The following is a 16723-nucleotide window of genomic DNA, read 5'->3' as shown; positions in this document are numbered from 1 at the left end:
AGTAAGTTTTCTCAGAAAATATACTGAGGCCTAGACTTTGTTATTTTTTTTCCACCAGAAAGCTGTGTTTCCGTATCATTTTTTTAGGGTGGCGGGTAACGAGGAAGATAAGAGAACCAGGAAGTTACAACTCCTCTTCTCCTTAAACACTTTTCATCCCTTCAGCTTCCCCAGAAATCTTTGGGGGGTGCCCACAACAGACTATGACATTACATTTGCAAAGGGACAATATGGTTCTCTTTCAAGGCCTCTCGACTGGTCACACATTTACTCAGCCTTGCTGCCTCTTCCACAGTGAACAAAAGTCAACAGAATGTCCCTTCTGTTTCTGACATTATGAAACCTAATAATAAACAGACAACCTTGACCTTCTTCCTCGTGGCATTAAAACTCACATCTACATTAAGGGAGATGCATTCAGAATTCCTGACCTTTTCAAACTCTGTTATCCCAATTCATCACCTCACCCTAACTTCTAGATTTGCTCAGTTAAGAATCTGTGCCACCTCTGACCTCTTTGTCCCCTTAGTTCTGATATTGCTTACCCCCTTAACCAGGAACTAGAGCGTTAAGTATTTGAGAGGGGAAGAGTGAAGGGAATTAAAGTTTACTGAGAACCTGCAAGGTGCCAGTTAATCTTCATAGCAATTCTTCTAAAGCAGTATAATGCCTATTGTACAGGTGAAGAAAATGACACTCAGAAGACTTGGGTAACATCCAAAGTCACTTAATTAATTTCTGTCAAATTGAGAAGCGGAACCCAGATCTTTGGTTGACCCAAAATCCATGTTCCTTCTTTGTTCATCTGTGGTTTGTGACCTGCCTTCTTCAATAACAATTTGAGGTACCTTATAATGAAAAATAATATTTGACATAATAAAAAAGTCAAAAATAAAGGCCACAAAGGGAAAGCTAGAATGAAGTGGTTACAGGATTTGGAAGAAGGCATTTATTGTAACTCAGGGTCCAGGGAAAATGCAAAGCTCTTTAATGTGTTCTTTTCTTAATGCTGGACGTTAATGGTTCAAGCAGTGCTTTCCATTGGCTCTTGCTGTACACTTGGTGGGTTTGGGGGAGCAGAAGAGATAGGCGCAGGCCTCTTACCTTAGGGAGTACCAACCTGCCTTTTGAATTGAGGCTACCTAGCATCTTTAAGATAGTTTGTAGTGGACAAAGGCAGCTAGAAGCAGCAGCAGCTGGCGAGGCATCCCCTTGCTGCCTTGCCCTGTGTTTTTCTATGGACTGGCGATGTTCCTAAGTAGATCGTAATGTACTGAGCCTTATGCAAAGCTCCTACACCAGGGAGAGGTGTGAATTAGGAAGTCTGTCGGTAATCACTAGCCTGGGTCCCTTTATTACATCCTTTGTGCTTTGCCCGAAATCAGACTCCCACATTTCTCTTACTACATCACCCATTTCCTGATTCTCTAACCTATTACACACCACCATCTTATTTCTGGGAAGGTGTTACAAAATGAAAGAAACAGAAGAACTCTTGGACTAGGAGCCAGGAGACCTAGTTCTACCCCCAATTCTTTCTTCTCAGACATCTCCGGGTGGACTGGAACTTCCCACCTTTGGTTCACAGTTGAGTGCATTAGCCACTGCGCCACCCAGGGACTTCTGAGGATTGTGAGAGGGGAACTTTTCCCACCAGAGATTAGAAACATGCTTAACGCCCAATCTTTATTCTGTGGTCACAATAATTATTCATTGTAAATGCTGTATACTTTTAAAATTTCTACCTCATCCTGTCTCCTTCAGTTCTCACTACAGCCCTATGAGGTAGCTTGGATAATTATCCCTATTGTATCCACTACCCAATGAGCATCTTAATGGTGGGGCTATATCTTAGTTTTCCTGCTCTAACATCTAACTCAGACAGTACGTGTATAACTTTCGTATAGTTTTCTTGTGAGAAAACTGGGACAAGGATATCACGTGGCTTGCGTAGGAACCTGTAGCCTCCTAATATGTACTGATGGGCAGGCTTAAACCTTGATTTTCTAACTCTAAATCCTGCCTCTGTTCTAGTATACATCATTAGTTCTATATTGGAAAAAAAATATATATTAGGAATAGCAGTTAGATAGGGAATCTCAATATAATACATAAATACATAATAGGATGAACTCAATTTCAAATGCTAAATGGAAAACTTTATTTTTTTTGTTCCTTTGTCACCCAGGAGACTTGTGGGAAGTGAACAGAACAGTTGTTTGAGCTCCAGGGTTCTCCTGTGTAGAGAGGCTCTTGGCATTCCAATGGGTTCTGTCACAGCCCATGAACGTCTCAGCTGAGAAACGTATTTCCAAGCTGAAGCTTCTGCATGGCATCAGGGTGTGTTCCCAAATACCCTGTTTGATTAGTCTGGCGGTAATTTTCAGATAGCCCAAGTGGCCTAGGAAGCTCCAAACAGAATGCCTCAGCTGCAATTTGAGGTTGGTGTAGCCATGTCTTTCATAAATCAAATGGGTCTTTGCTCAGTTCTTCTCCCTTAGTGGCTTTCAAACTTGTTTGAGTTAAAGGACAAGAAAGGGGAGAGTGATGGGGGGAATAATAAAAGAAAGAGGAAAATGTAATTATTTTCCCTTCCCAAAGGAGATGCTTAAAGAAAGTATCCAAGTTTTTACGCTGCATATTCAGAAAAAAATATGATAGTCTTGCTTTCCCTCCTTAGTTAGGAAATGTTCTCGGAAACAAAAACAACTTCTTATCATCACTCTTGGAGCACTGTTTTTGCAAATGTACATTCTAGACCATGTTTTCAACTGAGAGCTACTGGGAAAGAACAGTCCTCACTTGTTGGTGTTCCGTGCTCACCATCATTTCCATGTTTGTGTTTCCAGGACCTCGATGCAGTCACAGTCTTCATACGGTAACAGCTCCCCACCTCTGAACAAAATGAACAGCATGAACAAGCTGCCTTCTGTGAGCCAGCTTATCAACCCTCAGCAGCGCAATGCCCTCACTCCCACCACCATTCCTGATGGCATGGGAGCCAACAGTAAGACCATCTCCCTGTAGCCGCAGCTGCAGGACCAGCAGGGCTAGTGTAGGAGGAAACTCTACTCTAGGGAGGGGGAAAGGCCTGCTCTTAAGCTAAGTGAGAGAAAGAGTGGGACAGAGTAGATGGAAGTTGAGTGGCTTGGGTTTCTCATAGTGATACTCTTACATTTAAGATGTGTGTTTCATTCCAAAGCATACTGCTAGAAATAGCTAAGGCTGTTAATTTAGTATGGATAATAATCTCTGTGAAAAGAACAGTCCATGTCCTACCAACCTGGCTAGGATCCCACCGCTGCCAACCTTTGAAATAGTAGAAAGGGAATGTATCCAATGTGTGGGAAGTAGCATGGTGTGGTGGACTCAAAACTTGGAGAACCAGATTTTAATCTGGGCTCTATTGCAAAATTAGCCGTGTAACTATGGACAAGTCACTTCTCTAATGCTTAGTTATAAAATTATCACTTTACACGTTTAATATTTTGTGATTCTGTATTCCTACAACCTTGGCTTTCTCAACTTCTCTGTCAATTGGGGATGGACCTGTAGAAAAAAAGACCTCCCTTTTAGTTATTCACATATAAATTATTCCTATCAACTAAATATAAATGCAAGAGACATATAATGTGAGAATTGGACCTCCAAATGGATGATGACTGGCATATAGCTTTGTTATAAATATAATTATCTTATACGCTGGAACTAAATCTAGGAAAGTGGATACCCAAATATGAAAGAAAAAAATGATAGTAAAAAGCCAGAGGCATCTAAAATATCCTCAGGTGTGTGAGAGACTGAGCACTGCACAGCTAACATCCTGTAATTCAAAAACCAGTGCCTCAGGCTTGTCCTTTGAAATCCCTCCTTGTTTTCATCAAGGCTTCTAACTTATACTTCAGCGCTGCCTTGAAGAGACTGGCTTTTATTAAGGAAGTGTTTGGAAAGCTAGGATAGTGACTCTCTCTGGTCTAGTGGCACATGTCTATATTTTAATGAGGTTGCAGGGTATGTGGCATGATTGCCTGACACCTGCCAGACTACTCTCTCACTAATGATGAACCCTAATGCTCAAAACCTGACCCCTTGGCAGGTATGATACTTGGACACTAAAAGAAATAGGTACAGCTTATTTATTTATTTACTTTCTTTTCTTTCTTGTGACATCTTAGACTCCTCACATTATCTCTTGGGATGGTGAAATAGTGACAATGCTGACTGTCCTTTGCATTTCTGTATAACTTAACAGTTTACTACTTTTTCTTAATTATCCCTCACAGCTATTGTTTTGTTTGTTTGTTTGTTTGTAGTCAGGAAGGTCACAGGGGAAAACAGATTGAGATTCAATAAGCCTACGCTCTTTGGTTAACTAGTTAGCTAGTTTGTAACAGACACCTTTCCCCTCTAGCATACTGTTCAGTAACTTTTTTTTTTCACCTGAAAACAAACTTTATTTCATGAATATTATTGGAATTAAGCCTTTCTTCTCTATCAGTGAATGTTTACAGCTTATGGTTTAGTGAAATACCCAAGTTGGTGTTATTTCTGGATACAATCTTGAAATGGACCATAAGAAAAAGTGATCATCTTTAATCGCCTCCTTCCTTATAAGGCTTATGGTTCCCTACAAATATTGCAATAGATCCCCCCATTTCCAAATAAATATTCCAAAGATTTCTCTTTCACCATTTTGCTCACTTAAGGTGTGTTTACTGAGTACCTACTCTGTGCCAGGCATTGTGCTAGGGTCTGCAGGGGCCTAGACACGCCTAAGATCTAATCTCTATGCTTGAGGAGATTAGTCTAGTGAGAGAGACAGAAATACAACCCGTGAAAGCAGGTATAAGTCAGAATATATTAGCGTGAAGAGCAGTGAGCAATTGGATAGAGAATTGAAAGTAGAGAAGGGGGTGGAAAGAGATTGTCCTAAGAGAAGACACAAAGATCAAGAAGTATGCAATTCATTTGGAGTTTGATGACTGTTCGGTCTGACTAGACATATGGTGAGCGAAGGAGTGTAATGAGAGACAGACTGAAAAGAAAGGCTGATAGATTTGGCCCTTTGTAACATTAAAGCAGGCAAGATAGACCACTGGGATACTGGAATGTGATGACGGTCGTAACCCTCTCTGTTCCTCCTGCTTCCATTCAGTTCCTATGATGGGCACCCACATGCCTATGGCTGGAGACATGAATGGACTCAGCCCCACCCAGGCCCTTCCTCCCCCGCTCTCCATGCCATCCACCTCCCACTGCACCCCCCCACCTCCGTACCCCACAGATTGCAGCATTGTCAGGTGAGTCCATAGTATATGGCCCTGGCGGCCTGGACTAAGCATCTCTGGGTGGTGGAGGGTGGACACTATCAAAGTTAATAAGACAGTTTGGATGAAAGAAAGCAGTCCCATGGTTGAAGTACAGCCACTATTATTCTCTCTTATCTACAGAGCAGTCAGCATTGTTTAATCAAAGAAAACTATAATCTGCATGGGAAAAAGTGAAAATGTGTGTTTATAGGCATGTGGTTTTTCATGCCTGTTTCTCTCATCTTCACTTACTCCCTTTTCTCCTCCCTCACATTTTTACACCGTCCTTTGTGGCCTCCAAATTGGTGCTCAGGGCTGGGTTTCCAAAAAGGGGAACGAACTCGCTATCTTGCTCCCTATCCTGCTCTCTAGGCCTCATAGCTTTCAGCTACCATGGCACAATTATTGTGGAATTGGGTTTCCATAAAATGATTTCAGTGTTAACAAATTTGACAGGGACTCTCCAGAATCTAATGACCCCTACTCCTTGGCCATGTGGGAAGTGGGTACACTTCCAGGTAAGGGAATTTCAGGCAGCCAGAAGAAAGACATGTATGAAGCCTGAAACATCTGTTTCCTCCACGTCTTACACCTAGTGTGCATGTTCTTCTTCTGCTTCACGTGCAGAACAGTTCTTTCATTTGGCTGCTGGAATGATCTGTGTTGGCCCCCATGTGGTTGATGTAGCAGTACTAGCAGGTGTCAGTGACAGAAATGGCCAAAATGCATGACTTATCCCACCCAGGGTCTGGCTCTCTGATGATGGTGGCAGCATCAATCTGACACCAGTACTGAGGAGGAGGGAATCTGTATGCTGAAGACAGAAATCAAAAGGCATTAATCCTTCATAGAGTAGTGGCCTGCAATTTTTTCTTGATCACGTGATCCATACACAGATACCCAAAACCTAAAACAAAAGAAGAGGATGCTGTCTTTGAAGTGAAGAGCTAGGAGGCAAAAGGACTGGGAATTGGCCAGCTTGACTACTCCTCCTTTTCACCCTTTGCAATGGCTCCTCACACAAAATCCCTAGAATTTTCCAGATCTCCATTTGAAAACTGCTGCTCTGCAGGAATCCTTACAGTTGGTTTCAACATCAGCACTGGAGGTTTAAGTGACTAGTCATCTCCATACTTCAAATCCAAGGCCCACATATATTTTTTATGCCCATAGTCTCTTCTGTAGGGCATCCAATGGCAAAATGTTGGGTTTGCCTTTATCTCGCTAATGCAGTTGGGGTGAACTTTCTTTTTCTGTTTCCTCCTTCCTCCTCCCTCCTCCCTCTGCAGTTTCTTAGCGAGGTTGGGCTGTTCATCATGTCTGGACTATTTCACGACCCAGGGGCTGACCACCATCTATCAGATTGAGCATTACTCCATGGATGTAAGTAACTGTTAGACATTTCTCTTGAGTTTTATTTCTTCCTTTCCTCCCTCTAGTGACATCCACCTTGTAGTTCAATTTCACCAGGTTTTAAGATTTGTCATTGTGGTACCCCCAATTTGCAATTTTGATGGAACCCATAACCATATTAGAGAAATGACCAGGCCACTAATCAGTCAGCAGTTGTTTATTGTATCCTTATAGCGTGCAGAATGGGCAAGAGGGGATATTCTTCCCACCTTCAAGAAAGTTATAATTTCTAAAGAGTTAAGAGAACTTTTCAAATGCTCTCATTAATTCATACAGGATTCGAAGGATAGCAGGGAACAGGTGGTGTTATTCTCACTTAAAAAATAGGGAGAGAAGACTATATTGTCATTTGCCTAGATGAGTTGATGACAGAGCCAGGAATAGAACCCTGGGCTATAAGCTTCTAGCCTATTACCCTGTTATTCTATTACCTGGCATTCTCTGCCTCTCCTTAAGGTCAGACCTTTAGGGGGATTCAACTGCTCCTGCCTGATCACTGAGAATGATCACAGGCCATGGGTTCAGATCCCATGCCCCTTTTTAGTAGTTGTGAGGACTTGGAATTATCACTTAACTTTGCCTCTCTGGGCCTCAGTTACCCAAATTAGAGTCAAAAGCATTCCCTTCCAGCTATAATATTCTTTGATTTGTCTTGTGAAACAAGTTGGATGGGTGAGAACTTTTTCTTGCCTCCTATTTCTCTTCTTGAACTCACATAAGCGCTAGTCTTGCTTTGGTTTATAGCAATCTGCTTTTCCTCCCAGGCTGCTCTTCAGGTGCTGCTCTTTGGGGTTTACTACCCTCTCTTCCAGCTTTCTAAGGGTGCTTTGCATGGGTAGAAGAAGATGCTCTCTGCTTTTGCTGCTGCTTCTATGTTTGGGACCTCTTTCCCCCCCTCCTTGAGCACCGATGCTAGAGAGGACCCCTCAGCATGAGAATGCCCCAGCCCTTTGGTGACCAGTATATGCTGTGCTGAGCCTATACCCACCTCCTCTCCACCCCAAGAATCACCCTTGGCTGCTGCCCCTTGATGGAATAAATTATAAGTGAAAATTCTAGAGAAAGCTTTAGAAGTAAGTTCCAACAGAATTCTGATAACTTTACCATCACAGAAATGAAGGCAACAGAGAGTGGCCCCGTGGTTGAAAAACCAATGGAAGTCTCCTGTGACAGAGCCCTGCTTGACAGAACATAGAATCTGTCCTTCCCCATATTTTTAAAATTATACTTTCTACTGAGGATTATGTCAAGACGTTCCCTTGGCTATTAGGATCTACAGGCACTCATCACAAGTCCATCTCTGCTGGTGTTTACTGGGTCTTGTGCCAGTCTCTGAGCCACGGGTTTCTTACATGTCAGTCACCAGCCACAACTTGTCCAGAGATCAGAAGGTTATTAAAGTCTGGTTTGCAAGGAGCTTTGGACTTCTTGGAAGGAAGGGTGATCCTAGAGTCTCAGGAATATCAAGAACTATCCCAAGTCATCTTTTTGTGGATTATCTTCTAGAGCATATTCTTCTGCTAGAATAGGAACTTGGGAGGTTTTCTGATGACCTGAGGATTCAATTTATTCATATCATGGAAAAACATGGCACCATACTACAGATTTCTGAGTTGGGAAATGCTGGGATGTTTCCATTTTCTTCATCCTCACCTCAGTTTCTTCCTGCTCATTGCTGGAAGTAGACACCTCTTTCTCAGCTTGTCTTTCAGCACCAGTCTGTTGTCTGGCTTTCTTTCCTGGAAAAAGGAATATGGTTAAATTTTTGGATCTTTAGAAGTATCCCCTATAAAGTACAAAGATAATATAGAGTAGTAATAAAAACTAAGATTCATGGAGTGTGTTTTATAATTTACAAAATACTTTCATATCCACATTTAAATATGTGCCCACACTATGTGTTGACCTAGAAAGGGATGGCATCCCCATTTTACCACTGGAGCAAGTAGAGAATGAGTGACTCGATGAAGGTCTAGAGCTAGTCAGTGACAATAGGATCCTCTATCAAGGTCTTCTGACTCCAAGCACAGTGTACTTTCTACCAAACTATCCTGCCCTCACAAAAAAATGTGAGCTGTCTTGGAAACAAGCTAATGTAAATAAATTAAGAGATGCCACCACAGTTAGTTAAGGTTTACTCTTTTTGTAATGCCTTCCACCCCCATCCATAGAACATTGACATAACTTCTTTGCATTTGATACCCTGATTTATCCAAACACCAAGAGACCTTTTGGCCACTATGGCAGTTTTAGAAAAAGCATAGTCCCAGAGGCTGTCCTTGGCCTCCAGTTCATTCAATTAGTTATGTAACTTTAGACTTGTCAACCTCTCTGACCTTCAGTTTCTCTGCCAATGTAACAGATGTAATAGCATCTACCACTAATCTGAGGAGTAAATAAGATCATGAATGTAAATTAATTAGCTCAGTGCCTGGCATATAGAAAGTGCTCAATAAATAGCTGTTAGTAATCTCTTCTTCCCATCCCCTCATCCTACCCAGTGGTGGTGACATCCCTTTAATACCTTTCTTCTAGTGATTAAAGCCAGGCAGATGTAAGAATCTGAAGATATCTTCATCTTATGTTTCTCTTTGGAATTTATACCTTCTAATTGGAAACCCCGGTGGCGTAGTAGTTAAGTGCTATTTGTGCTAACCAAAAGGTCAGCAGTTCAAATCCACCAGGCACTCCTTGGAAACTCTAGGAGGCAGTTCTACTCTGTCCGATAGGGTTGCTATGAGTTGGAATTGACTCGACGGCAACGGGTTTGGCTTTTTGGTTTGGTAATCTATTATCCCCATTTTACCAATGAAGGAACCGAGGCCAGTAAAGAATAAGTGAAGTAAAAAAAAAAAATTTTTTTTTTTTTTAATCCACAAGCCGAGATGGCACCTCAGGGTTGTATCTTTGTGTTTAGATAAATGTAAAATTAAAGGCTATCAGAGAGCTAATTTTATTTTCCAGTGCAGAGGGTCAATAAATTCAGGTCAATTAAACCAGACCACGGGGGAATGGCATAGTGATGTGGCCTAAATGTTGCTTGTCTCTTTGTCCTAATTCTCCCCAACTCCCTCCACAGGATTTGGCAAGTCTAAAAATCCCTGAGCAATTCCGCCATGCCATCTGGAAGGGCATCCTGGACCACCGGCAGCTCCATGACTTCTCCTCTCCTCCCCACCTCCTGCGGACCCCAAGCGGTGCCTCTACAGTCAGTGTGGGCTCCAGTGAGACCCGGGGTGAGCGTGTCATTGATGCTGTACGCTTCACCCTCCGCCAGACCATCTCCTTCCCGCCCCGTGACGAGTGGAATGACTTCAACTTTGACATGGACGCTCGTCGCAACAAGCAACAGCGCATCAAAGAAGAGGGAGAGTGAGCCCATTTGTGTGGGTTCTCCCTACTGTCTTCCTATCTGCCCACCCCTCTACAAGGCACTACTTCTTGATCTTGAAAGCGTTCTACCTAACTCCTTCCTCTTCTTAGCCTGATCTCTTAAGGGAAAGAGAAGTAAGAGGCTACCTCTTACCTAATGCTAACATCTGGCCTGATGCCTGATTGCATTTCTGGCTCTAAGCCTTCAGATCTATTGCTTGCAGGACTGGAGTTGGCCATGGCTAGGTAGAAGTAGGCAAAAAAGCAGTGGGTGTCTCCTTAAGCTGCAGAGATTTCTCATTGACTTTTATAAAGCATTTTCACCCTTATAGTCTAAGACTATATATATAAATATATAAATATACAGTATATATTTTTGGGTGGGAGCCATTGAATATTGTTTAAAATGTAATTTAAAGGAACAGAAATTGAGTTGCACTTACTTTTTTTATTTTACTCTTTTTGGCTGGTTTATTTATGTTCCTTCTCTCAAGGGCTACCATATGTGGTAATAGGTATCAAGAGCTTGATGAAACATATGATCATGATGTATAGATCCTTTTGAGTTTTTGATTTTTAAACGATGTCAGATCAAAATTTTGGCTAAATTCAGTTATATTTACCATTCTTTATTATGTGGGTGAGCCTGTCTATATACGTGCACAGTTCTCTATGTTGGTGTATCCTATGCTACTGCTATCCCTACTAGAGATGGTGGTTCTCTTTGTGGTTATTTTCTCTAGTAACCAGAAAAAGTCCATATTCATACAGTCACACAAACTAAAGGAAATGACACATCTTACTTGGTTTTTGGTTTAGAATGGTGAATGAGGGTCACAGACAAAATTCTTAAAAGGACTGTGGCAGCCAGTTCAGACACCTGGAATCTTGTATTTGGGTGTATCAGTATTGGCCCCTCAAATTCAATACAAGACACCTTCTGTCATAGTAGTTGCTGGGAAGACATTTGCTGCCATTACTGAAGCCTTCACACTCAATTTCACTACTAGATTGACTAACTCAATGACAAATTTGCTACTCTTATTGGGATAAAATTTGATTTGATTGGGATGGCTGCCATCTGTCTAGTTCTTGCAGTGAAGTTTGACTGCCTGTTAACAACATCCAAGGAAAACAAAAACCATTCAGAAATTCTGAGTCTTTACGAAACAGCAAGAGACTTCAGCAAACCATGAATTGAGGTTCTTGAAAATTGCTTGGAAATAGAAATAATATTATTTGGTAAATATTTCTTTTAAAGACCCCCCTCTTCTCTCTATTCCTGCATGTAGAAGCTTGTTGACCTTTATCTTTTTAAGGTTTAAAATAGATGTAGTAACTAGTCTTCATACTTAGGGAAACCATGGAAATGACAGCATTCCTCTTGACCTTTCAGAAACATGTCTTGTAGCAAATATTTTATTTTGATTTCAAGCTATAAAAAGGCTATTTTGTATATATTCCAATGGGCTCTGATATCCTCCAGTACATTCTGGTAAAGGACTATCATTGCACACTAGCTGCCATTTTTGTTTTAAGGTGCAAAAGGTCTAATTTGCCTCAACGATGTAATGTACAAGATTCATTTAAAAAGTGTACATATGTTTTGCATGTGAATTGCATACTTTGTTTCCCCTTGGGTTGGTGAGTTTTCCAGAACCACAATTGCAGCCTTTTTTTTAATTTTTTAAAATATTTTTATGGAAACATCATCATTTAATAAGAATAAAATGTCAACTAAAGAGGTAATGCCATAATTGTAAGATGGGGGGAGTTGTTTTTTTATTGTTATTTTTTTAATTTTGTATGTTAAAGAGAGTGAGTCCTTGATTTCAACATTTTTTATTGCGCTTAAATGGTAAGAAGTACTGTTCATTTGCGGAAGAAGCATGCAGCTTTGAAAACTCATTCAAGGGTAAGAATGAAAGCTGTGCCCTGGCAATGCTGGGAGGACAAATGGCTTCCTCTGTTGCCGTGTTTGATAAGCCATGTAGGACTTCTTCTGAACTATATCAGCACTATTCACGCAGCGCCAGGTACTCAGAAATTCTGGTAGTGTATCTCGTGGGTTTAGCAGTAGCTGAGGCTAGGCACCTGACTGGCCTCACATCCTGGTGGCAAATTACTCCTGAGTATATGTGTATGTAGGATCAGGGTGAAAGAGTATTAAGAGCGATAAGAGTGAACAAGTGGAAATGGGCTTAATGGAGTTGTTTGCAGCCTCAACTCAATGCAGTTAGCTGAAGAAGGGGAAGATTTTTCTTTGAAAGTAGTTATAAACAGAAAGGGAGAACAGACCTTTCTTCATTAAATCCATTTGTCTTTTTTTCATTGAGTTTCCTCTAAAATGCAGGATGTGGGATGTTGAATGTCAAAGGGTTGTATTTTTTTTATTGTTATTTTTATAATTGTACAAAAAGTTATGCAAATGTCAAAAGTTTTATATGCTTTTTGAAAAGTTCTTTCTTATAGACATAACTTTTTTTTTTTTTTTTAAGCTTCCAGTTGCTTGTCTTTTGGTATTTTGTGTTATGGGCTTTTGGCGAGCCAGAGGCAGATCTAACAAGCCACTTATATTTGCCAGGACATGCAATAAAATGACAATAAATAAAAACATAATGAGAAATGGTATTGTCTTGATGTCGTGTGTGTGTGCGTGTGTGTGTGTGTGTGTGCGCGTCATTCAACCTCATTTGTATTATTGAGGAGGAGACAGTGAAAGAAATATTAGACTCAAGTATTGATGTTTTTCATCCCAGGATAAATAATCATTCTTATTTTAGCCAACCTGTGAAGTAGGAAAGACCAGGAAGCTACCCTCATTTGGTACATGAGACCCTTAGGGGTTTAATCACTTACTTGCGTAAAGTCAGAAAAAGTTGAGTTTGGAACAGGGTCTAGACTGCAGACATTCCTAATGTCTGAGTGAGCTTCCCATGATGTTCAGCAATCCCTCCTCAGCACCATGACAGTAGGATGCAGATTGCTCTGGTTCTTTGTGGAAACAAAGGAGTTCTCAACTGGTGCAAACAGTTAAAGTCCTCGGCTGCTAACTGAAAGGTTGGAGGTGAAGTCCACCCAAAGTTGCCTTGGAAAAAAGATCTACTTTCAAAAAATCGACCATTGAAAACCCTATGGAGCACCGTTCAACTCTGGCACACATGCGGTCACCATGAGTCGAAATCAACTCAACAGCAGTTGGTATGTGGGAATGACATTGCAGATGGTGGGCTGTGGTGGAGCCATGTCTCCTTATAAACACAGTGTTAAATGTCACCTTTGCTATTATATATGTTGATTGAGCCAATTAAATATTATCTCTTGATGGTCTAATATTTTTTTTAAGGAAATGAGAAAGTTCATTCTTTTATGGGCATACATTAGATGGCATGAAACTGATATAATACCTTAGACTTAAAAAGAATTCAACAGACTAACATATATAATGTCAGCTTGCTTTTCAATTTATAGATGTAATCACGTTATGAAGATACTCATACAGTCATATCGGCAAGGTAGGCTCAGCTTAAGCTAGGAGTATCAATAGATTCCAATTCTTTTTCCTGAAAATATAGAAAATGGATTCCAAGAAATGAAATTGTTGATAGAATGCTGCCATTTGAATAAAAGAAAATTAAAGAATTATGAACTTCCCATTAATCAATGATGATGTAGAGTATATCAGTGATTAATGATGTTCACAGTTCTCGCCAGTATAATGCCATTATAATGTGACATTTTGGACCCCAATTTAGTTTTGGATTTCTCTTTTGAGCAGTTGTAATCATTTGTTACAGTTGTAACCATTTGCATTGCATAATGTGTTTTAGATTTATAGGAGGGCCCAACAAACCCTATGATAATTGCCTGAAAATGAGTTAGATGCTTTTTTAAAAAAAGTGGCTTTTCTTTTCACTTCAGAAGAAGTGAACTGTTAAATCAGAAGATACGTATAAACAGCCAGCAGTACCCTAGACTCTAATGATGATGGTGAAATTGGTGTTATAAATTAAATCTCAGACCCAATGTGATGATATCCTAGGTGAATTTTCTCAAACACAAGGTTCAATGATTGATCAATATTGTTCTGAAGCTAAAAAAGATATGTAGTCATCTCATTCTGTTAGTCATTTAATAGGAATTATTTCTCTGTATAATATTTTGAGACAATAACCTGATCATTCTGTTTTTCTGAAAGGATGTTATGACAGTATTCTTTCATCCCTTATGATGCTTATGCACCAAACTGTACCCCCTAGGGTTCACCAGTGGACACATGCCGAAGGCAGGGCTGTGTCAAAGATAACTGGAATGAAACGAAGGATACAGAAATTTTAAACTCATCGGATTTATCCTAATTGGTGTTTCTAAATCTAAAAGTGTTTTACAATTTGGAGCAAAGAAGATGGTCATCCCCTCCGTGACAAAATTATGAGCCATCAAAAGTTCCAAAATTATTTTCAAGTATTTCATTTTGGAGTTGCAAGTGCAAGAAGAACAACCAGAAGTAACGACAATCTAGAAACTAGCAGAAACGTATTTGAAATCAGTTTTACGAGATGGATGTGTACCAGAGTACATGATAAATGATGAACAGTTCGTTGCATTCAGAGGATATCTGCTCTTTTGTGTGTATGTACCTCTGAAATAGGAGCCCTGGTGGTACAGTGATTAAGAGCTTGGCGGCTAACCAAAAGGTCAGCAGTTTGAATCCACCAGCTGCTCCTTCGAAACCCTATGGGGCAGTTCTACTCTGTCCTATGGAGTAGCTATGAGTTAATAATAAAGAACAAAATTTTAGGTTTGCTGTGGAATCGACTGGAAGGCAATGTTTATTTGTTTATGCTTGATTTCTTATTAAAATTTCTCATGTTTTTCACTACCTCCTTACTCTTCTGTAAAAAGCTCTCGTGAAATTGCTTAAAATATAAAAAATAAAAAAAAGTTTATTGAACCCAGATCCTAAATGATGCCTTTTTTTTCCTGATATACTGAGCATTATTAGAATAAATTACCTAATATTAATCGTTAAAAAACACCAAAGACCTAATGTTGATTAAATATGCTTAAGTTAGGTCAGATTTACACAGGCTGTCTCAGATCCAACAACTACATTTCTGCTTTTGTGTGAAGCTTCTGGATGACCTAAAAAGGTAGCCAAGGGATCCTAGTTGATACGCAATGCACTTCTCATGGCAAAATGAAGGTATGAAATAAAGGATTGTACATGAGTGGTGGATACACATTGGAGCCTTCCAAGACCCTGGGAAGACACCCATAATATTGAGTCGGAGCACCCGCTCTCTAGCGGGAGGCAGTGTTCATTCTTCCTTCAGCCATTTTTTCTCCTTCACGTTACTAGGTAAACTAGAATATAAGATACCTCCAAGCCTTGAATACAGATTCCTACCATCCTCTTTGTACCCATAAGAATCTTACTGTCCATTAACACGTCTCTGAATTTGATTGACACATCTCTTTTTTTTCTTCCCTTGATGCTTCATACTTATTCCAAAATCAGTTATACAGATGAATAGATTTTCATGGAAATGGGGGGAGGCAGAGTGGACATTGTAATGAATGACGTATGGTGAGTTGGGCCAGGTTCTTAACTTTCTGCACCTCAGTTTCAGCATCTGTAAAATGAGGGCTTTGAAACCCTAACTTGTGTTTCAGTAATATCCTTTCTGGGGGAGAACTGAAGGATGGCATAAAACATCTCTGCATTATAAACATAAGGTTACTGTTTGAAAACAATTTCCTCTGTTAAAGCTATAAAACCCACTGCTGTCCAGTCGATTCTGACTCATCATGACCCTATAGGACAGAGTAGAACTGCCCCATAGGGTTCCCAAGGCTGTAAATCTTTCTGGAAACAAACTGCCACTTCTTTCTCATGAGGAGGAGATGGTGGGTTCGAACTGCTGACCTTTCTGTAAGCAGCCAAGCGTTTAACCACTGCACCAGTAGGCTCCTTCTTTAAAGTCATAATCTTCACTAAACGGGGAACTAAAAGTATCTGGAAACTTGTTCCTTCTTTAGAGAAACTTCTTAGATCCCTACACCTTTTTTTTTTTTTTTTTTTCCGTCAGAGAAGAGTAGTTCATTAGTTTAAAGTGGTGCTTTTAGAGTCTGTGTTGGGTGTGCCCTTGACATTTATAAGATTTGTAACTCCCTTCACTAATCCTGAACCTGTCTATGTGCCAAGTGGACAGCAAGTACAGGCAGGTGAATTTCCCTTTTGCGATTCTAGAGGAGAATCTTCAGCTGAGGACCTTGGAGGAATAGCATTTTGTAATTTGAGTAAAAGTTGGATACAGAGGGTGAATTGTTGGGAAGAAGTTTCTAGCAGAGAAAACTTAACTTAGGGAGCAACAGATACGAAATTAAGCATTTTGCGGGCACTTTAGTTTGTCTGACATTTGCTCTATAATCTTGACAATATGGCAATTGGATCTGTACAACAAACTATGGTGATTTTGAAAAATAGATTGATATCCTTCAACTCTAGGTACTACCTTCTACAAATCATGTCCCTGTTGAGCATTCTGTCCTACCATTTATTTAGCTCAGTTCACATCATTTGTGTCCAATTTTCCTCCAATTTACCAATACCTTCCATTGAATAT

At 40.2% G+C, this 16723-nt stretch overlaps 1 protein-coding gene across 1 annotated transcript in view; it reads left to right on the top strand.

Annotated features, from left to right (window-relative positions):
- TP63 (tumor protein p63) overlaps positions 1 to 13255 on the top strand; it is a 156842-nt gene extending 143587 nt beyond the window's left edge. The window contains exons 10-13 of the mRNA XM_023551621.2: positions 2850 to 3007; positions 5156 to 5300; positions 6599 to 6692; positions 9802 to 13255. Coding sequence (XP_023407389.1) covers positions 2850 to 3007; positions 5156 to 5300; positions 6599 to 6692; positions 9802 to 10098 — 694 coding nt within the window. The 3' untranslated portion in view covers positions 10099 to 13255. The remainder of the gene's footprint in view (positions 1 to 2849; positions 3008 to 5155; positions 5301 to 6598; positions 6693 to 9801) is intronic.
- Positions 13256 to 16723: the final 3468 nt, after the last annotated feature.

The sequence above is a fragment of the Loxodonta africana genome, chromosome 1 (genome assembly GCF_030014295.1).
Source record: "Loxodonta africana isolate mLoxAfr1 chromosome 1, mLoxAfr1.hap2, whole genome shotgun sequence".
In the NCBI taxonomy this organism is placed as follows: domain Eukaryota; kingdom Metazoa; phylum Chordata; class Mammalia; order Proboscidea; family Elephantidae; genus Loxodonta; species Loxodonta africana.
Note: the sequence above shows the minus strand (reverse complement) of the source record. Positions and strands in the feature narration are given on the sequence as shown.